The sequence below is a fragment of the Hippoglossus stenolepis genome, chromosome 18 (genome assembly GCF_022539355.2).
Source record: "Hippoglossus stenolepis isolate QCI-W04-F060 chromosome 18, HSTE1.2, whole genome shotgun sequence".
In the NCBI taxonomy this organism is placed as follows: domain Eukaryota; kingdom Metazoa; phylum Chordata; class Actinopteri; order Pleuronectiformes; family Pleuronectidae; genus Hippoglossus; species Hippoglossus stenolepis.
In genome coordinates, this window is record NC_061500.1 from 20760573 (window position 1) to 20784650 (window position 24078).

Below are 24078 nucleotides of genomic sequence, written 5' to 3' on the forward strand. Positions count from 1 at the left end.
CAGGGAAGAGGTCCAGCACCTGGCAGAGTGGTGTGCCAACAACAACATGGCCCTCAACACAAAAAAGACCAAGGAGATCATCTTGGATTTCAGAAGGAACAAGAAAGGCACGCACACCCCTGTCCATATCAATGGGGAGGAGGTTGAGCGTGTCACCAGCTTAAAGTTCCTGGGGGTCCACATCTCTGAGGACCTCTCCTTTTACCGCAGCACCATCGAGAGCATCCTTTCCACCTGCATCCCGATTTAGTACGGCAACTGCACCACCAAGGACCAGAAATCACTGCAGAGGGTGGTGAAAATCGCCCAACCCCTCACCAAGACCACACTCCCTTCCATCACCTCAGTCTATGAGAAGCGGTGCCTACGAAGGCTGAGGCGAATGGACTGTTAACTCTCCACCGTGGCACTCGCTCTGGAGCACGCTACTGCAGCCTCCCAGCCAGAACCAAGAGGACTGCTAACAGCTTCTTCCCTTCAGCTGTCAGACGCTGACAAAGAACTCTGTGCCATCTGACACTGACTAGCCCATACTATCAGAATGTTATAATGAAAAATGTGGTCGTAGAATAGTTGGCTGTACATATGAACATAGTGTATATACCTCTTAGTGCATTTTTTATTACTTCCACTGCAGATATAACCTCCCCATTACCTTCTCATATTTAACTGTTCCCATATCCAACCATTCCTTCTTAACTGCTCCCATATTTAACATTCCAATATCTAACCTTCCCATTGCACCTCTGTATATACTTTTATATATATCATATATGTATATATTTGCTGATTGCACTTATTGTTAGACCCACAAAATGTCGTTGCATTGTGCCTGTACTGTGTAATGACAATAAAGTGAATCTAATCTAATCTAGTTTTGTTAATTATCATTATAATTGTCATTATTATTTAAAATATGTATAAATTGATACAAAGACAGTTTGTCCTGCTGCCTCTGAATATTATAGTCCAATCAGCTGCATCGCCGAGCTCTGTTCAATAGAGTACGGTGCGATTTCAATTTGTGTGAAAATCGCCCACACCTTACCGTGCTCCGGGGGCTTATTCTGAATTTTTAACGGAATTCCCTGAGTTTTTATCAAACCTAGTCCTAAACACAGATACAAATTATTATTGTTGGTGACTTTAATATTCATGTTGACAATAATAATGATAGCCTTAGCGTAGCATTTATTTCAGTACTAGACTCAATTGGTTTCAGTCAGTGTGTGCACCAACCTACTCATTGTTGTAACCACACACTTGACCTTGTATTATCATACGGTGTCAAAATTGAACATCTAACAGTACTTCCACGTAATCCGATTCTATCAGACCATAATTTAATAACCTTCGATTTCTCATTATCAGAATATATGCCACTAATAAAAAACTCCTTTTCTAGATGTCTACCTGATAGTGCTGTAGCTAAATTTAAGGAAATAATTCCAATTCCATTTAAACCCGTATTATCTGTCGATATAACCAACAAATTCTTTAAAAACCCACTGAGATTGACCATCTCGTCGATAGCTCTGTAGACTCATTACGATTAACATTAGACTCAATAGCGCCTCTAAAAAAGAAACGTGTAAAACATAGTAAATTAGCTCCGTGGTATAATTCAAAGACACATGAGTTAAAACAAGTATCAAGAAAACTAGAAAGGAAGTGGCGCTCCAGCAACTGTGTAGAATATCTCCTAGCCTGGAAGAATAGTATTAAAGCATATAAGAAGGTCCTCCACAAAGCAAGAGCTGCCTACTACTCCACTTTAATAGAAGAAAATACAAACAACCCCAGGTTTCTCTTCAGCTCTGTAGCCAGACTGACAGAGTCACACCTCCACCGAACCCAGTATTCCTCGATCCCTAAATAGCAATATCTTTATGAACTTCTTTAATGATAAAATTCTAACTATTAGAAATAAAATCAACCATCTCCTGCCCTCAGTTGACACTAATACACCATCAAGAACAGAAATCTCAGAAACTGCTGAGAATCTTATCGATTATTTAGACAGCTTCTCTCTGATCACCCTTGATCAGCTGACCAAAATAATCTCATGTTCTCAACCAACAACTTGTATCTGAGATCCCATCCCTACAAACTACTTAAAGAAATTCTGCCCCTAATTAATAGTTCGTTACTGAACACAATCAATCTGTCATTATCATCTGGATATGTACCACAGTCCTTTAAACTAGCTGTAATCAAACCCCTTCTGAAAAAATCCACCCGGGACCCGGAGGTTTTAGCCAACTACAGACCGATACCCAACCTCCCCTTCCTGTCTAAAATCCTTGAAAAGGAGTTTCTCCAGGAAAGTAATGTATGAAGACTTCAGTCGGGGTTTAGAGCCAATCACAGCACAGAGACAGCCTTGGCAAAAGTCACTAATGACCTTCTAATAGCTTCAGATCAGGGGTTTGTGTCTGTCCTCGTTCTGTTAGATCTTAGTGCAGCATTCAACACTATTGACCATCAAATTTTATTACAGAGACTAGAACAGTTAATTAGCATTAAAGGAACCGCCCTGAACTGGTTTAAATCCTATTTTTCAGATCGATTCCAATTCGTGCAAATTAATGATGAGTCATCTGTGCGCACCAAAGTTAACCACTGTGTTTCCACTGCTATGCGGATGACACCCAGTTATACTTGTCAATAAAACCTGAACAGTGTAATCAATTAACTAAACTTCAAGCATGTCTCAAGGACATAAAACCTGGATGACCTGCAATTTTCTCTTATTAAACTCAGATAAAACAGAGGTTCTAATACTTGGCCCTAAACACCTTAGAGATACATTATCTAATGATATAGCTGCGCCCTCTACACGCCAACTTTCAACCATAAATGGTCAATACAAAGCACGTCATGAATATTCAATTATTCTGCTGACCAATGGGTTTCCACGGTGAGTCATGACATAGTCACGGCATCAAGCGATGAGAAGAGGAAGCGAAACTTTCTGACACTGACATCGAGGTGTTTGTTAGTGAGGTGGAGGTGGAGAGCGATTTTATGGGACAGCAGTGATGTCACTAATAAAGAAAATACACTGATACTCTGCTGCTGCTGCTGTGGATAATACAATGTGTGAGAGTGAGTACGATAGAAAGAACGGAGCCTGAAATAAAAAATAAAAAAATTCAAAGGTGGAGGCAAAAAAAAACACCCTCTCAGAATGTGAGGGAACTTGTTGTATTGTCTGTTCGTATTTTAATCACCCAAGACTGCAGGATATTAAATTCAGAGACAGCTGTGATGTCCCCAATCTATAGAATTTAACAGAATTATTATTATATGCCTGTGTTTGTACTGGGATGGTTCGTTCCCGTCGGTCGATCTGTGTGATGCTGGACTCAGTTCAGCACAAAGATCACAGATCACAGATCAATAGAATCTATATTAGCTGATCAGACATCGCTTCCTCCTCATCCTTCCATTTGCGTGCATCCATCACGCAGAATCGCGCACCAGTGTCTACCCCTCAGCCACAGCCGCATGGCAGCAACTCAATGCATTTAGGCATCTAGACGTGGTGAAGACGACTTGCTGAAGTTCAAACCGAGCATCAGAATGGGGAAGAAAGGGGATTTTAGTGACTTTGAACGTGGCATGGTTGTTGGTGCCAGACGGGCTGGTCTGAGTATTTCAAAAACTGCTGATCTACTGGGATTTTCACGCACAACCATCTCTAGGGTTTACAGAGAATGGTCCGAAAAAGAGAAAATATCCAGTGAGCAGCAGTTGTGTGGACGTAAATGCCTTGTTGATGTCAGAGGTCAGAGGAGAATGGGCAGAGTGGTTCGAGATGATAGAAAGGCAACAGTAACTCAAATAACCACTCGTTACAACCAAGGTATGCAGAATACCATCTCTGAACGCACAACACATTCACCTTGAAGCAGATGGGCTACAGCAGCAGCAGACCACACCGGGTGCCACTCCTGTCAGCTAAGAACAGGAAACTACAATTCGCACCGGCTCACCAAAATTGGACAATAGAAGATTGGAAAAACGTTGCCTGGTCTGATGAGTCTCGATTTCAGCTGCGACATTCAGATGGTAGGGTCAGAATTTGGCGTAAACAACATGAAAGCATGGATCCATCCTGCCTTGTATCAACGGTTCAGGCTGGTGGTGGTGGTGTAATGGTGTGGGGGATATTTTCTTGGCACACTTTGGGCCCATTAGTACCAATTGAGCATCGTTTAAACGCCACGCCTTGTTGAATCTATGCTACGAAGAATTAAGGCAGTTCTGAAGGCAAAAGGGGGTCCAACCCGGTACTAGCAAGGTGTACCTAATAAAGTGGCCGGTGAGTGTATATATCATATCTATATGCAAATATGCTATTATAGTCATGGCACCCCCTAGCTGTGACAGGAAGTACCATGTTTTATACTTTACATGCTAAACCTAGCTTTTTCATTTGATCCACCTCAAAATTGGTTAGGGAAGCCTTGAGACACTGGTGAAGCTATGTAGTGACACTTTACATTGAATGCTGATGGCGTGACCTTCGATGAAACGCCAACAAACAGGAAGTGGCTGTAACGTCACTCCAATCTGCCTCAAACTTGACATGAATGTATGATGAGTCACCACGTGAACATACCCCAAGGACAATATTTGCTAGCTGATCTACTGCCATCTACTGGAAACGGGAAGTAGTAACCCTTGCTTCGATCATTATCATTAGGGAATATCACAGCGCCCCACAGTGGCATCAGGAAATGTCTCGGTTTTTACATGTCTTACACTTTGATATACTTCTCCTAGTCCATTGACCACAACCATTTCAAACTGTGTGAGGAGGGCCTCAAGACATCCATGATTAATTCTTATGAAAACCGAGATTTCCTTGAACAGCGTGTCCGTAGTGTGGCATCAAATTTAAAGTATTCACCCTGACAAACAAATCTGTTGTAACTTCAGTGTACTTTGTTCAATCTCCCTCAATCTTCAAGTGACTGACTTCATCTCTCCCCTGAAGACATTCATATGGGCTTTTGGAATGGGCGTAGCAAAATAGCACCACAGCGCCCCCTAAAGTGAAGCCCCACCACTACTTTTCACCGAAATGTACGAAAATCAGTAGGGACGTGTCATATCATTACGAACTTGAAGTGATATACTAAACTGAACAGAAAGTTGCCATTTTTGCAGAATTACACATGTATTTTAACAAATTCCTAGATATTTCATCACATCAACTTCAAATTTGATGAGTGTCATCTTAACCCCATGGAGATTATTTTGTCACTGTGAATGTGGCGTGGGGTCAATGATTCGCCATGACAGAGGAAGTTGTTGTAACTATGCATTAGAGCCAAATTTCTGACACTTGATCAGTCCCTACCTATAAAGATTCATGTCAATATTGACACAGGGGCATAGCATCATCAGTTTTCCACCGTGTGTGTTTAGGTCCCAGATAGTCTTTCCTTGTTGAGATGTGGTGGAGGGATGATTTAAAAAATATTTATCCATCAAAAAAGATGTTAGAAAGTTTTACTTACTGCAGTCTTTGATTCACTTGTTTACTTACCTATTTAACTGACATGTGTCTGCTTCTAGGGCCTATATTTTGTTTAGATGTCAACAGTAACTAGTACTTCCAGCTGTGGCTGAGTGGTAGAGTGGTTGTCCTTCAACCAAAAGGTCAGTGGTTGTGGTATCCTGCCCATAGATGCAATGTATGAATGGGTTTGTGAATGGGTGAATTGCAAACTGTACTGTAAAGCGCTTTGAGTGGTCATCAAGACTAGACAAGCGCTATATAAATACAGTCCATTTAGTGCCATTGTGGTCAAGCTGCATTAAAACATCAAACTTATGTTTGCGCCTTTGTGGCACATTATACTTACCTCTCTTTCTACAGCTTGCCTGTCTGTATCTAGACAGCCTGTTCAATAAAAGAAAAACAACTTGGTGTTTGTTAACACCTATATCAACTTATCAATAAGCTCATTCCTCAGCTCTGACAGAAAGATGCTGTTAAGTAAGTGGTCCTTTTCAAAACGGATTCACCTGTTTTATTTGAAGTTCAAAAACTTTAAAAAGGCAAAGTCGGTCAACTCCAACACTTTTATTGGAAACCATGGAAAAGCATACCATTTGTGTTAAGAACTCTGCAGATTAGTGAAATACATCAAGAAACAAAGTATTTTAGGAGGTATCCATAGTCTGTACAGATTCATCCACCAGCTCCAGGTCCAGTGGGGTCACAAGCTTCGTCAGCACACCAGTGGTACCCCTTTTGTACTTGTAGTCACCAGTTCTATATGGGGGAAACAAAAGAAAATTGGAATAATAAGTTTCTATCAAACCAAGGGATAAACATACATACATACATACATACATACATACATACATACATACATACATACATACATACATACATACATACATACATACATACATACATACATACATACATACATACTGTTTATTTTCACTTCTGGTTATTCTAATAAAGGCCAGTGTCCGACATGCAATTGTACTGACTGATGTAGTCCTCACCTGACACCCTTCTTGTTGGCCTCATCATGGGGTCGGATATAGTCTACTTTGCCCTTGGTGATAACACAAAGGTCAATGTTGCTTCCAGAGCCCAGGTCATTGAAGATACCAGCAGCAATGGCGTCACGCACCAACCGTTTGGCCTCTTCCTCCTTTAAAATGAAGTATTACAGATGTCACTTCCACTTGTTTGGGATTATAACTTTACTGTCTATTGTATTGCCATCAATGCAATACAACTGGGGGACTAACCTCCATGTCAGGCTTGTAGCGGTCCTCAAATACTGCCATAGCTGCCAGAGACCCAGAACCTTTAAATAAGAAATATTGGATCAGTGGCCACCCAGTATCCATATTTTCAGTCCACTCAGAGAAAGTGTCAGTGAAGGAGTCTGTGTTAGTGAGTCTTTCAGGGTGAATTAGCTTTAAAAGTGTTTGGTTAGTCCAGTTTAACCTACAGGAGTTTTTGAAGGCTGCTGTTTTATGTTCTACTGCCACAGATAAAATAATTTACAATGTATCTACTGATGTATTTACAACAGAAATAACACTGAGAAAATATGTCAAACAGATGATGAACTCATTAAAAACAATGTTAACTTGAAAAATAAATTATATGAGGAAAATAGTGAGATACAATAACTCAGATGACAAAAAATTAAGGATTACAAGATGACTCACTTCAGTGACTATACTTTGCTTCTTAAAAATGTGAGTGTGCTGTGAAAAACAACAACCTGTGCTGTGTGTTAAATATTGTAATGGTAATAATCCAGTGCATATTTTAACCATGCCTGCTTTGCTCACTTGCATTTTTTGCTTATCCACCAAGATGAAACCATGTCCATTTTAGTTAGGCTTTGGGCTGTCTGCCAAGGCTTATAGCTCACAAAAGTGGGCATCGTAATATCTGTTCTTATGTCAGCATCCTAACTACAAATCAGAGTGTTGCTGGTTCTGCTATCCTTACAAGAGGCGGTCAGTAAACTATTTAAAATAGCAAAATAAGTTATTTCTTTATCTTGGGATGAGACTTAGTCAGGGCAACAAAAAAAACAAACACGTTATTAGGCAGGGCATTATGTGCTTCTCAGCTGGAGTTTCTGTGTCCTCCTCCACTCTGCTCTCACTTGTACTAATAAACACTCCTCACTAGTTATCAGGACCTGATCAGTACATGAAGTAACTTAGTGTTTGTTTGATTCAATCCAGAGTTTATGAGGCTGCATTTAAACAACATGAAAATGACTAGTCTACATTTTGTGCTCAGTACAACAGGAGAAGTGACGCTCACAGTCAGGACTCAGTGTTAAAGTGCGGAGCGACACACAGACATGATCCGACACCATCGACTCATAACCAAACACATGACTATATGTTTGTCACCTAAATCATCCCATTAAAAAATTAACTATGAACTAGTTAATTTTCATCTGCATGAACTGAACTTCAAACTCGTTCTTTTTAAGTGTGAACTGGCTCAACACTGCTTCTACAGATGGGCTCAGATTCAGATTTCACATTTAATTGTGTAAAGGTTTGGTTGTTTGTTTGATTTAAAAAAAGAAAAGAAAAAAGTTTTATTCAACCATCCTATATTTGCTAAAAAAAGAAGAGCAAAGGCCAAGATGCCCCAATTGTTTAGGATAAAGGTTATCTTTGAGTTTGATAAAAAAAGTTCTAAATAGCATCATCCTATGCTCAGAGGCATAGCAGAGACAGCCAAATTTAATTATGGTGTGGTATGTTTTAGTTGGATTTTATTTTTCAATCTTAACTATCATTTGGACTTGTCATCAATAAAAAAACAGATTGTTAAATGTATATATCCGCCTTCTGTCATTTATCTTTACGTTCCCACAACAATATACATAGAAAATGGGGATTTTTCGGGCATTTAGAAATGGTGATTAATTCCAGCTACCCTCGGATTAAAAATTGTAATCGTTTGACAATCCTAATTTAAATATAAATGGCCTTTTCTAGGGTAAAGAAATCAATGGTACAATTTAGATGATTACACACTAGTGAAAACATCACTAGGATTATTTTATATTCAATTTCTGACAATAGATCTTTTTCACCTAAATTTTACACACTGAACCTTTAAGATGTTAATATCAATTCATATATCAGATTATTTTGAACAGTTCGCTACAAATTTGACATTTGCAGTTTCAACAATTTTATAGAAAAGCAAAAGATGATGTTTATTAAAACTCTATGGATGTCAAAGTCTGCACTAATTGAACTGTACTATTCTACCTTATTGTTATAAATTAGCTTCCTAAAGTAAATGCAGCTCATAAACACTGTTCATTCTTCAGAAAATCATCACAATGTCTAAGCAAAATATAAGATGGGTATAGAACAGTGGCTTGTTGGTGTTTGAGACAGACCCATGGTGACATAGGGCAGCTTGTCAGTGGAACCGTGAGGGTAGATGCTGTAAATGTGGGGACCATTACAGTCAACTCCACCCAGGACCAGAGCAGCCCCAATGTAGCCCTGATATCTGGAAAACACACAGCAGCACTTCATAGGTTATAAACATGAGACATTCTATTTCATAACTTAAAAAGGAAATTGAGACTGCGTTTTGAATAATTAATAGCAATTCATTTTTTTTTTTGCATCAATGTGATTTAGTTCTTAAAGTTTCTCAACTTATTTCTAAACAAAGATACACTAATGCAGTCAAAGAAGTGTACCTGAAGAGCATTTGCTTGAGCATGCGGTTAGCAGTGGCCACACGTGGCAGTCTGCCAGTAGAAAGGGAATGAAGCTCCAGGTTCGAGGAAATGATCTGAGTGGTCATCTCTGTGTCGGCAGCTGTTCCTGCTCCACAACAACTGGACGATAACACAAAAAGTTAATCTTTCGTCACTATACACACACACACAATGCAAAGACAATGTGGGTCCTGAGCACATAACTCAACCACAAGCTGTAACTATGAAAACCTGAGCAGCTGTCACTTACTAAATGTTTGAGGAGATGTAATGGATCTTGGAGCAGTTCTTGTCTGCCACTACCATGCCTTCAGTGGCTCTAGTGTCAGCTCCCAAGATAACACCATCCTTAAGAGGGAAACACATCATTTAGAATCAGTAAATATATGCTGCTTTTTTAAATTTTTTTATTTGATACAGACAGACAATACACAAAACCGACATAACATAGCAATACATCCAGTTATTAATTCCAGAAATGTCTGTGTGTTCACAACAACGGTCGCGTTTTGACAGCGGAATTCTCCACTTCTGAGTTCTGTGTCCTGAGTCAAAGTTTACCGAAATTTGAAATATCAGGTGAACTTTTCACCTGGTGGCACACAATCAGAGTTCTGCAGACCAAGTCCTGCAGCTGGTCTTTACTTGCCGTGGCTATATGACTGCAGCTCCTTTTTGCAGTTTCAGAAAGACTGCTGGAATCAGCATTACCACATGCACGGTACAGGTGCTTGGAGCACCCAAAAAGGAAAAGGTAAAAATGTGGCGCTCCAAGCCCTTGTCCTGTAACACTTCAAACTGAGAAGCATCACATTTTAAGCAGCGACTGATGACTTGGTTTTCACAAATAATGGCTCCCTCGAGTGATTAACTCTGCTCTGTTCATTGCCAACATTTGTTGTCACTCATTACCGCCGTGATTGTGTTTACATCGTGTGGCTTTTGCATTCATGTTGTGGCCTCTGCAGTTGTGTTGTAGCTTTAACATTCTCCTTTTGACTTAATGCACTTGTGTGAGACATCTCAGCCACAGTAATACACGGCAGAGTGAAACTAATGAAACAACTCATCTAAAAACAAACTTCTGACGACAGGTTACAACTGGATAACAGAGAACTTGAGCCTCAACAGACCTACGATGGCAAGTCCAAATGTTTACTGTGAAAAAGTTTTAATGAAGACTTTCCTTTGAAAAATAGAGAACTAACTTTTGTCACATTATAAGCCAACATGAATTAATTGTATTCAAATTTGCCACCCTAACAATATACTATGCTTTATTACCTCCACCAAGGTTATGTTTTTATCTGTGTCTCCTTGTTTGTTTGTTAGTTAACAGGAATACCCCAAAATGACTCAACCGTGATCCATGAAAAGATTATTTTTTTTCACTTTCATTGCAAGATAGTGCATTTTCAATATCTCTGATTGACCATTTGATTCATGAATGTTTATAATTTCTAGGGGACAGATTTTTATGATGTTTATGGATATTTGATTTTATTATAAGCAGGTGATTGTTGGGGTGGGTGAAGTTTTTGAGTCCACTAGTAGTTTCAGGGGTAAACAGTGTTACTTCAATACAATTGAAGTAAATGGTGACTGATTCTTCAAACACAAAATAACAAACAAACAATAAACATACTGCTCCTGTGGTGTCTTCCAAGTGTCCGTAAGCCCAGACATTCAAATTCCACTCAAAACTGTCATTTAAACCATGTTTTTAGCCTAAATGTCCTAGGATTTCCTCACAGCTGGCTGTAATGCTGTTTACCCCTGAAACTCCAAGTGTTTTGTGGACTCAAACACTTCACCCACCCCTCCATCAGCATAGTGGTGAGTAGATAGAGTGAATTTTCATTTTTGAGTGAACTATTCCTTTAATATTGGCTATTGCAAAGAAGCTCTAACAGCATATCTTATATTATTTTCTATAGGCCTGCAACAACTAATCGATTAATCGATTAAAATCAATTATAAAAATAGTTGGCAAGTAATTTAGTAGTCAATTAGTTGGGTCTGTTTTAATGCACAGCCCACTGTGGCAGCATCTCCTTAGGTAGGGGCAGTAAACCAGCCAATCCTGTGCCTTGTGGCGCTCACTTGATGCCACCTTGTCATCTCTACAGTTAACGTTTGACAAAGTTTGGAGACAAACACAGCTTATGATACAGGAGACAAGTCGTCAAAAGTGTTGAAACAGTTACATAAAAGCCTTCAGAGACTGTTAAATGAGCTGCAAACCATACAAAGCTGATCTTACATGGAACAGCACCACAATATCACTGTAGTATGAACCTGAAGAGAAAATGTGTTGGAGCAGTTCATCTTCTCTAGGTTTACTGGTGGATCGTAAACAGCTTTAAGGTTCATACCGCAGGTTGTTGTGCTCCTGTGCCATGTAAAATCACTTTGACAGGTTTCGTTTGAGGCTTTAATGTAAAATGTTTATACTTTTTAAGATTGTCACTTCCACGACTCTACGAAGAGAGAGAGAGCTACAGACTTAAATGAAGAGTGGGAGCACTGATGGCGAACACAAAGCAGTGATACTAGCAATATGGAAAAAGAAAAAAAAAAAAATCAGATCAGTCGATATTGATATATACATCAGGATATACAGTAGTCAAATCACTATTTCTGTCATTTCTACTTCTCAAGCTACTTCTCTCAAGACTTATTCTCTTCAGGTCCTCCACTGTGCAGGGACCCTCTGACATCATATGTAATCCTCTTCTGTGCTGAGAATCCTGTCATATATTAATCTGAAATTGGCTATTCTGCACTTTTACTTTTGTACATGCAGATTAGGGCTGGGTATCGCCAATGATTTCCCAAATCGATACTTTTACGATTCACAAGGTCTCGATTCAATTCAATATCAATACAGTTAGAGATATTTCAGTCTACAATACCAATTTTGCTTGAATATGAAAGAAACTCTCAGAACTAAAGCTGTAATCTGTGCAAGGAAACCTCTAACTTGGTGCATTATGAAAAATATTAAGGTAGGCCTGTCATGATTTTGTTGGATGATATATTGTCCCAGATATTATTGTGATAAATTATATTATCGTTTTCAAACAATTTCCTACCACTGAAAAATAATAACATTAGAACATAATCCTGCCAATACACCCTTTCAAAGAGCAATGAAATTTCAATTCTTAAGAATATTCAGTCTGACAATTGAATTAAAATTAAAAAATATAATATCCTCAATAAATAAAATAAACCACACAACCAAAACAATAAATAAAATGGACTCTGGCTCTGTTAACAAATATTACTCTTGAATAAATATTAAACAATTGGCTCAGGGTATATGTAACCAGCTCGGTAAACGGGGTAGGATGGTGTTGATTTACATGACAAACTACAATCAGTGTTGTGCCGGTTCACACTTAAAAAGAAAAAGTTCAGTTCATACAGATGAAAATGAACTAGTTCGAAGCAGAAGCAGCACTAAGCGGGCCCGAGTACAGGCGAACTCGGAACCTGATGCAGTCGCCAAGGAGGGCTGCAGGAAGGATAAAAGCTGTTCAGGTCAGGACTGTGGTCATAGGTTTAAATTTTGGTGCCGATTGGACAATGCAAATCAGTATGCGCATGGAGCTGTTCAAGCCGGGACTCTGATCATGTGTCATAATTTGTGACATAAAAAACAATAGTTTGAAGGAGATTGAAGAATGTACACTGAAGTTACATCAATTTTGACGCAACACCACTAACAGGGTGTTTGACGAAAACTCACAGTTTACATATGCTTGTTTTCACGGTTCTTCAACAAAGTAACGTACCGGCTGCTTCACATGCACGAGCTGCACCTGCTCCTCGATTGACTGTGTGTCGCTGTGGAGTGAGTGGGGGCGGGCCTGTATGTATGCGTGTGTGTATAGACTCCACCTCGCTCCCAGTGCGCACACAAAGTTCCACTCGCTCCTGGTATTTCACATTTCAATGATATTTTTAACAAAAAAACAGGGGGGCAAATTTGCAAGTCGCCATTGTGCAACTAGTTGTAAGATTTAGTCACAATGTGTCCAAAAATAGTCCTAAATGCGACTAAATGGTCTCAGTCTGGAGCCCTGGACTAGTGGGCCAATTGCTCTCCCTGGATAATGAAGGCAGCAAAAGAGCTGGCACGACAGACACATTTTGAAATGGTGATTAATCGTGATTAATCACAGCTACCCTGTGATTAATCTGATTAAAAAATGTAATTGTTTGACTAATTATAACATTCAATTCCAGTTTGAGATATCTAGAAGTTCATGATATCTACAACACCATTCTGACTAGTATTAAGGTACGTAAGGTATCTGGAATTTGTTTGGATTTAAGACAATTAGCACATGGATTATGACTTTCAATTAAATTGTAGGCATCTAAAAGTGGAAAATTAAGTTGCTTTTTGAATAAACTGATGCAAAGAGTGAAATGTAGCCTTTGTTTTTTATTTGATTTATTATTCAAGTTAATCAATTAATCTGAAAAAAAGGGGACAAATTAATCGAGTATCAAAATAATCGCTAGTTGCAGTCCTACATTTACACCATGGAATCAACAAGCTAGACTGAGGCTCTAAAACCTACTTATCTTAATGTTCATCCATGTGTCTACATTTAAAGATGCAAAGGACTTAAGTGGCCTAGTTTCTGTCACTAACCTTGAAGACAATACCACAGATGGTAGTTCCTGTTTTTCGAGCGGCAGGTAAACTGCATCCCACTTTGTTCACTGCACCTTCCAAAGCAGCATTTCTGAAAATAGAAATAAAACAAACATTTGAATGACTGTAAATGTAAAACAACCAACCATTTAGTTTTATGAACCATCGCATAGTTATGCTGCTATACCACTTCTCTCTCTGCCCCCCATTTATTTTAATACATGTCAATAACTTTTTGTTTTATCCCACCCATAGTTTCGCCCTCTAGCCGTTTTCAGACATGACCTGCGGGTAAAATCTGGAGAATTGGATACGGAGTTTAACCAAAGTCAGCCTTTCACACGTGAACAATGCAGCGGAAGGTTTTCCGCACAGACGCATTCACAACAGCAACAAATCATTTGCATTATTCAGGGTAGAGGTGGAACAGACGTATCAACTCTGCTGCTGAGATCAACTCTTTGTCAGCTTTTATCAACCACAAACTCTCCAGACATCTTTGTCACTGTCTTCTATGTGTATGTATCTGGGCGATAAGGAAAAAAATATGATCACGATTATATATTTTTCATTTCAGTCGATATATATCATGACATATATCCAATCACTATTTCTGTCATCTCTAATCTAATAAGATTAATGGCATTACCCATCTTTGTGCTTTCTACACAATTTGCAGTGCACGATAGGGCTGCACGATATTAGGAAAACATGTGATATTGTTAAATATTGCGATGACTATATGACTTGCGATAAATAAACACAAAGTCCCTGGCTACGGACGCAGAGACCAGACAGGTCCACATCCAGGAGAAGGCGCAACAACAACAACAACAACAACAACAACAACTCGGGGGCAGACACCAGGGAGCCATGCACAGCTCCAATAAGTCCACCTGCAGTGTAAATTTGGTGGACTTAAATGGGGGGGCTAAATATAAATCTGATTATTATTATTTGCAAGAGTTGTCATAGCTACACAGGGTACTTTATTTACTCCTTCGACTGACACAGCTCCAACAAAGCACGTATTAATCTGACAGAAGAGAAGAAACACACAACACATTGTTCGACAATGAAGACGTTAAGTTAGTTTTCCAAATTTGCCTCGTCCCGTGTCATGTTGACAACACACTCGACAGTTGATTACACACAGATAAACAACACTTGCATTACAGAAACTACAAAAAACAAACACCTGTTATCTGATGAGCGTTTGGGTTGTTTTCATTCTCAGATGACTGAACCTCATCATCGAGAACATCAAGTATCTTCTAAAATCATGTCTGTTGACTTTAACCAGCAGCGATAGGAGGACACATGAAGCTTAACATCCAATAAAAGCATGGTCACTAACTTTACTTACAAAAACATGGCATGAGCTTCCACCTTGTTGATGTGAGGGATGTTTTCATGACACCTGTTTGGTGTGTGCATTGTAATGATCACCAGCATCAAACGAAAGCAGATTGCGTGGAGCTGGCCACGGCTGTGTATTCTTCAGAACTCCCTGTGTCTTCTATGAACGATGAGCATCAGTTTGTGAAGCCTGTTATTAAGTCTGCACCGTTTAATCTATGTTCGGACTATCACCAGATAACATTGGCGTTTCCTTAAACCACATCTGGTGTTATACAGCTGACAGACTAAAAAACGCTTCATTCGGGTGAAGCGCACCGAACATCTCAGTGGTGTACTTAGTTCGTCATCAGGCCAGAAGCTAATACTGCTTCGGCACGTCGTTTCGAATCCCATTCAAGTTTTTTGTACTATGTTTATTTTTTTACCCATATGATTTATATTGTTGTCTCAACGTGATGTTGACACGGACACATTAACTCGTGATGGGTTTTTGTTTAATGTTTATTTAAACGACATCTTCAGTAGATCACCACACTTCACACACAGGCGCTTTGTGAAAATGACGAATCTGCGACCGAGTCTGCAACCGACCAACAACATCTGGAATAAAGACAACATATCACCAGTTGCCATGATCACCAGTTAAACTGGAACACCGGTCTCTCTCTCCAGCCCTACCATCAAGTCGGAATTTTGACTGGGAAGATCGGAGGAACCTCACCAACCACGACTTCGAAATCCAATATGGCCCCTCCGTGTATCAGTAGTGAAAACTGTAGTTTTTGCTGTTTATTAGCAATTCTGTCATTAAATGAGTCGCACACATGGTACTGTCCAATTACTGCCGCTCTACTGCGGTGTTAGTATCGTATGCTAAAATAATTAACGAAATTCCTCATACAATGCATCCATTATGCATTTACTCGGTCAGACGTGATGTTTTAGTTTATTTATACAGATAAGTGGCATATTTGGATTCAAGACAAGAAACTTTGATTTCTATGAAAACATGTCAAAAGTAAAGTCTACAAGTCATAAATGTTCTAAAATATAATCTAGAGAAAACGTGAATCCTAACGGTGATAACGTTACTAGCGCCGAGAAATGCCTGAGTCATTGTATAGAAGCCTAGTTCACACGAGATAGCATTGCTTGGAAAACGTATTAAAACATGACACAAACAGTCTGGTACAAAAGGTAAAACATATCGAATTAAGTAGATGCAGTGTAGTCATTCTGACCGTGAGTGCCTACCTTTTGGAGTTTTCGAAATTGAAGCCCCCGAACGGTGGTCGACTGACTGTCAATGTCGCCATTTTGGTGAATGAAGTGTAGCGCTTGTACTGCGCCTGCGCCTGGCGGTTGCTTCTTCTTCTTCTTCTTCTTCTTCTTCTTCTTCTTCTTCTTCTCTATGTCAGGTTTTTTGAGGGCGGTTGGCAAACAACCTTTAGACGCATTACCGCCACCTTCTGAACTGAAGTGTGGATCAGAAAGTTTTCAGTCTACACTATATTCTTTTGATTAGTCCTGTTCTAATTAAAAATGAAAATATTGCCTTGTACCATTTCCTATGTGTTATACAACATGTATATTACAATATCATGTTTTCCCAATATTCTTAGTGTGCTGTTTAACCCTGTGTGTCCAAATCTCATCCTTGATATGATGTCTTCTTCTTTTTTATTTATAATAGTTCCTATTGATTCTCCTACTTTCTTTTGGCTTCTATACTACTGTCTACCATTAGTTTTTCTGTTACACTCCTCCTGCCATGCGGTGACCACATCATATAGGGCAGGCAGGGACACATCTGAAAAGTAGCGGCGACTTGGCAGAGTGTAGCAGGACTTGAAATGTGCCATTAGCCAGCGAAAGCCTTTGTCTTCTAAACGTATCCAACTTTCTAAGTTGTGTTTTTTGATGCAGATTGATAACTTATGCAACCATAGTCTAGAACTGACCAAACTAAATGTTTTTAATGCTGGTGGACTTGCTCCTGACTCAATGACCCTCATACATCTTACAATATTTAACACTTTTTTACACTTTTCAACCATTTTTTTGATGTGTGTTGACCAAGTAAGATACTTATAAAACCATATACCTAAATATTTGAAAGATTACACCCTTTCCAAGCTCTGTTCATAAAGTTTAATGGAAGTCAGCTTTTGAATTCTCCTTCTTGTAAAACAAAGCTGCAAATAATGCCATAGCAATTGATCTGTCTATACAACTACAAATGTTTTCTTTTCACATCATTTCATATGCCTTCTCAACATAAAAAAACACAACTATACAACCTTCTTTGTTAATTTGTGCTTTTCTAATTTCAATTTGTAAACACAGGGCTGGAACAATTGTGCTGCTTTCTTTCCTAAACCCAGTCTGATCATTTTTAAGTGACAAATGGTATCCAAATCTTTCATTGATAATTTTTTCCATGATTTTACCTACGTGTGAAGTCAAAGCTATTGGTCTATAGCTTCCTGCTGAACTTGGGTCCATACCATGCTTGCATATAAAAACAATAACTGCCTCTTTCCACTGAGTGGGTAAAAACCCCCGCCCCCATATTTTATTATATTGTGTTAAATATATTTGTTTACTCCTTTCACTTAAATGTTTTCAATCAATCTTTAGCTTACCTGTCCTTCCCTGCTTTACCTAATACCTTGTTTAGCTTACTCATTGTGAATGTTAAATTTATTACATTTTCATTTTCCCTATTATCATTCAGGGTGTCTATATTTCTATCTATTGTCCTTTCCCTCTTCCTCTTTTCCTCATTACTCAAGTTCTCTGAATTGTTTTACAAATGTCCTTGCAAGTAATTCAGCTTCATTCTTATTTTCAAGGACTAAGTTCCACCTTTATTCTATGATAGGATATCCATATTCTTTTCAATTTCTGCCCAGTCTTTTAATCATACCCCCATATTCAACTCATGTAACCATTGAGTCACAATATATTATTTCTAATAATCTTTCTTTGTTCTTTTAATAAGATTCCTAACAACTAACAACTCCCTTTCTCCTTTTGTAATCAATTAAATTATGAAAATTGTGTGCATTCTTAAATAATTTCAATGCCTTATTTGTATTTTTATTGCATTGGTGGATTCTTGTATATGCATGGTACTATATTTTTGGAATTTAGTCTTTGCTGTTCCTATAATAGTGCTGCATATTACTATGTTGAGGTCATTGATGGTCTGATCTAATTTTACCTTCTTAAATCTTTCTTCTATTAACATTCTATACTTCTCCCAATTTGCTGCATCAAACCTTCTCTCTCATTCTGCTCCATTTCTCTTTTCTACACCTACCTTTATGAATATTGGATAGTGATCACGGTTTATTACATCGCAGACTGTGTCTCCCCTAAAGGAGGATCTAATCTGATCTCACTTTATATCACTAGGGGGAGGTAATGCTCTCTGCAATTTGTTTCGCTACCTTGAAACGAACGAAGAGCAATGGCAATGCTGCGTTCATGGTTTTCAGAAAAAACTTAAAATAAACATGACAAGTCACATTTTCGATGTGTTAATGACACATATATTGTTAAGCATATAGCGGTTTTGTGGTTTCCTGGGGAAATTTTGTTTTAATGTTATTTTGTTTTTGTCGAGCTGCCATAATTGTAGTTTGTTTTTTAAATATAGAAAGCTGAATCGAACACTACATTTGAGGAGACCCCATCTTTACCGAAAGCCCCGAACGCATCTGAAGAAGAGAGGGCTACTTAACAGTTAGCTAGTTAACGACTACGTAAAGATGCAATTGGCTCTAACGAAAACATTTGGTCAGAAGCCAGTTAAGTTTCAATTGGAACAAGACGGGGACTTTTACATGGTTGGGTCGGAGGTAAGTGACTATTCATTGATTACAACGCTTAGCTTCTTTGCCGTAGCCTCAATTATCCATTATTCGGACTGGCTAATGGTAGCATGGTAACGACTCTCATTATAAGCTCAATAAACAAAGAAATAACAAAGATCGGTTTATGACATGGTGAAGTCAGGACAACCACCGATAAATCATCAAGACATTTAACGTGGCCCCATGTTGTCCCAGATCAAATAATCAATAGCTAACATTACAGCTCATTTAAACCAAAAAAATTAACTTTCAATAATAGCCTGCATTAAATAGCGTGCAAAAGAGTATTGTGGTTGAAAATGTGTAACCTCAGTCCGTATCGACTTTATACGTTTTGAGCTTTAACAGTTACACCGTTTTCTATTGATAACATAACTTTAATTAAGCCTAACTACGTAGCGTGTTGGCTGTTAAGAAAATCGAAAAATACCAGTGTTTCACCGAGAGAAAATATGAGGAAATAACAGAAAATATCACAGGATTGGGATTCCACAATTATTTTCAGTTACAATGATCCCTATTGCACCTCTGTCCTCCCTGGGAGAGGGATTCCCCACATGTGCCTCCTTTTTAGGTTTTTCTGTATTCCCCTGTTAAAAGAGTACAAGCAATCCTGCAGGTCACTTCTGCTTGATTTTCTTCTTTTATTGTTTATTGCTGTCTGAACTTCCTGCAATTGGTCTGAAAACCCTTACTACACAAAAAAGCTTTTACAGTGCAAAGAAACCATACAATTTTAATGCATGTTTAGTAGAATTGTTATATGAAATGGTTCTGACTAACTACACTCACCAGCCACTTTATTAGGCACACCTGTTCAATTGCTTGTTAACACAAATAGCTGATCAGCCAATCACATGGCAGCAACTCAATGCATTTAGGCATCTAGACGTGGTGAAGACGACTTGCGGAAGTTCAAACCGAGCATCAGAATGGGGAAGAAAGGGGATTTAAGGGACTTTGAAGGTGGCATGGTTGTTGGTGCCAGACGGGCTGGTCTGAGTATTTAAAAAACTGCTGATCTACTGGGATTTTCACGCACAACAATCTCTAGGGTTTACAGAGAATGGTTCGAAAAAGAGAAAATATCCAGTGAGCGGCAGTTGTGTGGACGAAAATGCCTTGTTGATGTCAGAGGGCAGAGGAGAATGGGCAGAGTGGTTCGAGATGATAGAAAGGCAACAGTAAGTCAAATAACCACTCGTTACAATACAAATTATTTTGTTTTGTAGCTTAAATGGCAGTTACTTATAGCACTTTGTAGATTGGCTTTCTTGAAGAAAATAGTACTTTCTTGATTCTTGTTCTGGGTTTGTACCCTCATGGTTGAAACACTTATTGTAAGTCGCTTTGGATAAAAGCGTCAGCTCAATGTAATGTAATGTTACATGAAGGCCAAAGTATAGAGAAACCTTCCTTACTCTCATGCACTAAAAGTGCATAAGCTACCCTCAACCTTTTTCCTTTTCTTTATTGAGCATAATATTGCATGTGCTTTAGTCAGTTTTTATCAGGCTTTCAGTTCTATAATGGCCTTTATTTTTCAATGCACATCATTTTATATGAATTACTATATCAATACACTGACATGTCTTACTTGAGATGTCAAAATATTTAATTTAAATTCTTTTGAAAGACAATTTTTCCCCCTCCACCTAAAGTTGTTTGAAGTTTTCTGATGTGCTTCACTAAAAAACTAGTGAAGAGCTGTGTCAGAGCTGTTTTCTTTGTGTTAACAATGGAATATAAATTCATCCATATTTACTTACTATATTTGACAATTTTACACTCGAGTGTGCATAAACTACAAGGATAAGAATTTATTTTTAAGAAACGTGAAATTGCTATCGGTTGTGTGAAGCATGTAATTATAGGTATTGGCCGGAAAAATCCATATCGTGGATCTCTTTAATAAACAGTCCACCTGACTCCAACACCTGATTTCCTCCTGTCTCTGACCTCAGAGACGAGGCGTTTGCTCCTGAGCGGCGACAACATGCAGACTTTACAACGCAATTTTGTAAAGGCAAAACAGCCTATCCTCTCTGACCTCAACACTCATTGCTCTGAAGATACTTGTCATTTCTGTGTTGGTTCAGATTACGTGGGGTTGTGGTCCTGGGGTTGTGATTGGATTGGAGTGTGATTGGACACATGCAACACGCTGCACCTGCTGCTGTGGCAGTGGGTCGGGATTGGCAGGGAGATGTGTCGCGTTTTTGTCTTTGCGGATCACTAGCCGTGGACGTCTGGACCACGGTTTTGGTTCGAAAAAAGTACAGATATCTTACCTGAAAGTGACTCCGGTAAAAGTTAAAGTCACCCGTAAGAAAATGACTGGAGTCAAAGTCTTAAAGTAGCTCATATTAAATGTACGTAAGTATCAAAAGTATCTGGTGTTGAAATGTACTTAAGTATCAAAATTAAAAGTACAAGTACCAAAATTAAAGATGTAAAATGCTTTTTATAGTAGGCCTATACAGACACAAAACAACCCAAAATGGTTCTCTTAAGGCTTTATTTCAACTGACTGAAAAATTAAAAATTATAGCAAAAATATACATATAATTTTACAAATTTTGATCCCCAGATGCTGAGTTTCAAATAGTATTGGACTAGTGCATCTGAACTTCTAGGGACAATTAAGAACCAACACAACAGAATAAACAAGTGCCTCTTGTGTCTGCCTAAGAACACTAATAGACCACAGTATAACCACTAAAAAAGTCTGTAAATATCACTAAACATGGACCTTTCACTTTCTAATCAGTAGCAGGAATGACACACAATGCCCCTTATGATAACTCAGCAAAAGGAAACAAGTTCTAGGCACACAAAATGTAATCGGCAACACCGAATGTGGTCTGGCGTGATCGGATCGCTGTCCAATCTGAGTGTGTTCACACCTGTACTTAGAGCTGTCCACCTGTGATAGGATCACAAAAACCATATGTTAATACCAGATGTGTTCGGAGCAAGTCTCTAACTCACTGCAGAACAGCGCATATATAAGGTGAAGAGTATCGGTCCAAAGACAGAACCTTGTGGAACTCCATGAATAACTTAAATGTGCATGGAGGAGTCATTTTTCACATTAACAAATTGAATACGGCTTAAACCAGCCTAATGTCGTTCCTTTAATCCCAACATGTTTTTCCAGTCTCTGTTACAGAATCTTATGATCTATGTTGTCAAATGTGGCACTAAGATAATTAATGAGGCAGGCGAAAGCAACCTGTTCTGTCTGGAGGACCAGAGAGAGGCAGAAGAGAGGACATGGAAATACACAATGCAGCAGTTTTTTTTACTATAAACCACTGATATATCATCTTAGGGGTACCAATACATCAATTCAAATCCCAAAAAGTTGTAAAATATGGGCCCTTTAAAAGCTTGTGGTATGCAGCCGGTTAACACATACATATTAATCTGTTTTAATAAGGAGCTGTCAATTAGTGGAAAAACTTTGCCTTAAAAAGTCTCATTGGGATAGGGACTAGTAGACAAGTTTATTAGACTGTTTCGGGCTCCTACAGAGAGGAGGACGACCCCTCTGCATCGATGTAGTGACAGAACATAATCATGTTTTCAGCTACGGTCATAGTTTCTTCAGGACAGACACTCGTTGAAGGTGCAGTCGCCCTGTGTCAGAGTTTCTGTCCGAGTCTGTTTCCTCCTCACTCCCCGCTGACCTGTGCCCATTTTACAGTTTACCAATAAACACCATCACTGATCAAAAGTTATTAGGGCACGTACAGGACTGATGTTTGCTTTGTGTTTGTTTGATTCGAGTTTATGAGACACATGTTTAAACCTGATACACAACATGAGACCTAACATGGCGCTCACAGTAAGGAACCTAAAGTGACCGGAACTATCCGGAGTCATGTTCCGACATCAACCATTAATAACTGTTTTAGAATATAGGATTAGATGGTAAATATCCCATGTGATTATTAGTTTGTGTGTGTGAAGACAGGCAGAGACAAGCAGACACACTCACGCACACTCCTGCAGACAGAAGTTCTTCCAGCAGATTACGACGTAACTCAGTGTTTTAACTTCATTGTTGCAGAAGAAGCGACACCTCGTTTATCCAGGAACATAAATATGAATTCAACAGGTTTTTATAAAGATCAGTTGTACGTGTCAGTGATTGGAACATTGGCTCCAACACACTGAAAACAAAACGGGCAGAAATAGAAATGAAGTGTTATGTAAAGGTAAAATTATACATTTCTTTCCATCTTTCATTGTGTTTTGTGCTTGTGTCTATGTTCATATGCATGTGCATTGAGCATGCCTATGATGTGTCTACATGTGATGGAGAGTGCATCATATAAAAGGAGACATCAGCTTGTAATTTTGTTTATTTTCATCTGTCAGTGTGTTTTGTGAATGTGCTTGTGATTGTGTATCCACATGCTTGCGGGTTTGGGCATGCATCCTATATATCCTAGTCTGGATATGCCATTGGTGTATGCCGCTCTTCTCTTTGAGACATCAATGTTATTGGGGTACATTTTGGAATGAGATACAGTCAGCCCCCTTGCTAGCCTAAAAATAACCTCAGAGTCTGTGGTCTAGTGTAAAATTAGTGCAATAAACGGGTGTAGAGGGTCATCCTGTTTCTTACGGGGTTTGACAACTCTGTTGACAGCTGGATGAGTAGGAAAGGCCTCTACCATTTTTTTTATGTCCGCAATACCTTCATGAAAATGTTTGGTTGCATGCAATCAACTTTTTCTGGTGAGCTGGTTATGTTGATGTTGTTGTGCCTCTATCTATTTTCAACCTGGCTATGCAGTAGGACTCAATGGATGCCAGTGTGGTCTTCATGTCGTTGAGTGATAGTTCAATGTGTTGATTTGTCCTCTTATGCTGGTCGATAGTTGCT

General features: G+C 38.8%; 2 protein-coding genes across 2 annotated transcripts in view; one reads left to right on the forward strand and one right to left on the reverse strand.

Annotated features, from left to right (window-relative positions):
- Positions 1-6085: 6085 nt before the first annotated feature.
- psmb7 (proteasome 20S subunit beta 7) lies at positions 6086-16703 on the reverse strand. Its single transcript, XM_035185000.2, has 8 exons — positions 16555-16703; positions 13936-14029; positions 9517-9614; positions 9246-9386; positions 8934-9049; positions 6787-6845; positions 6535-6686; positions 6086-6292 (listed from the first exon to the last, which is right to left on the reverse strand). The coding sequence occupies exons 1-8, from the start codon at positions 16614-16616 to the stop codon at positions 6181-6183; spliced, it is 834 nt and encodes a 277-aa protein (XP_035040891.1). The 5' UTR covers positions 16617-16703; the 3' UTR covers positions 6086-6180.
- Positions 16704-18902: 2199 nt separating this feature from the next.
- LOC118125616 (SWI/SNF-related matrix-associated actin-dependent regulator of chromatin subfamily B member 1) overlaps positions 18903-24078 on the forward strand; it is a 52856-nt gene continuing 47680 nt past the window's right edge. Inside the window, exon 1 of the mRNA XM_035184383.2 lies at positions 18903-19166. Within this exon, the coding sequence (XP_035040274.1) occupies positions 19077-19166 (90 nt within the window). The 5' untranslated portion in view covers positions 18903-19076. The remainder of the gene's footprint in view (positions 19167-24078) is intronic.

What these genes read in the sequence shown, in the direction of transcription:
- psmb7 (XM_035185000.2), bottom strand. Translation starts at nt 16,616, where the DNA reads ATGGCGACATTGACAGTCAGTCGACCACCGTTCGGGGGCTTCAATTTC. An exon ending in CTCAAGCAAATGCTCTTCAG is followed by an intron (nt 9,050 to 9,245) that starts GTACACTTCTTT and finishes TGTGTTTTCCAG; the next exon opens with ATATCAGGGCTACATTGGGG. An exon ending in GCTGCCCTATGTCACCATGG is followed by an intron (nt 6,846 to 8,933) that starts GTCTGTCTCAAA and finishes TCTTATTTAAAG; the next exon opens with GTTCTGGGTCTCTGGCAGCT.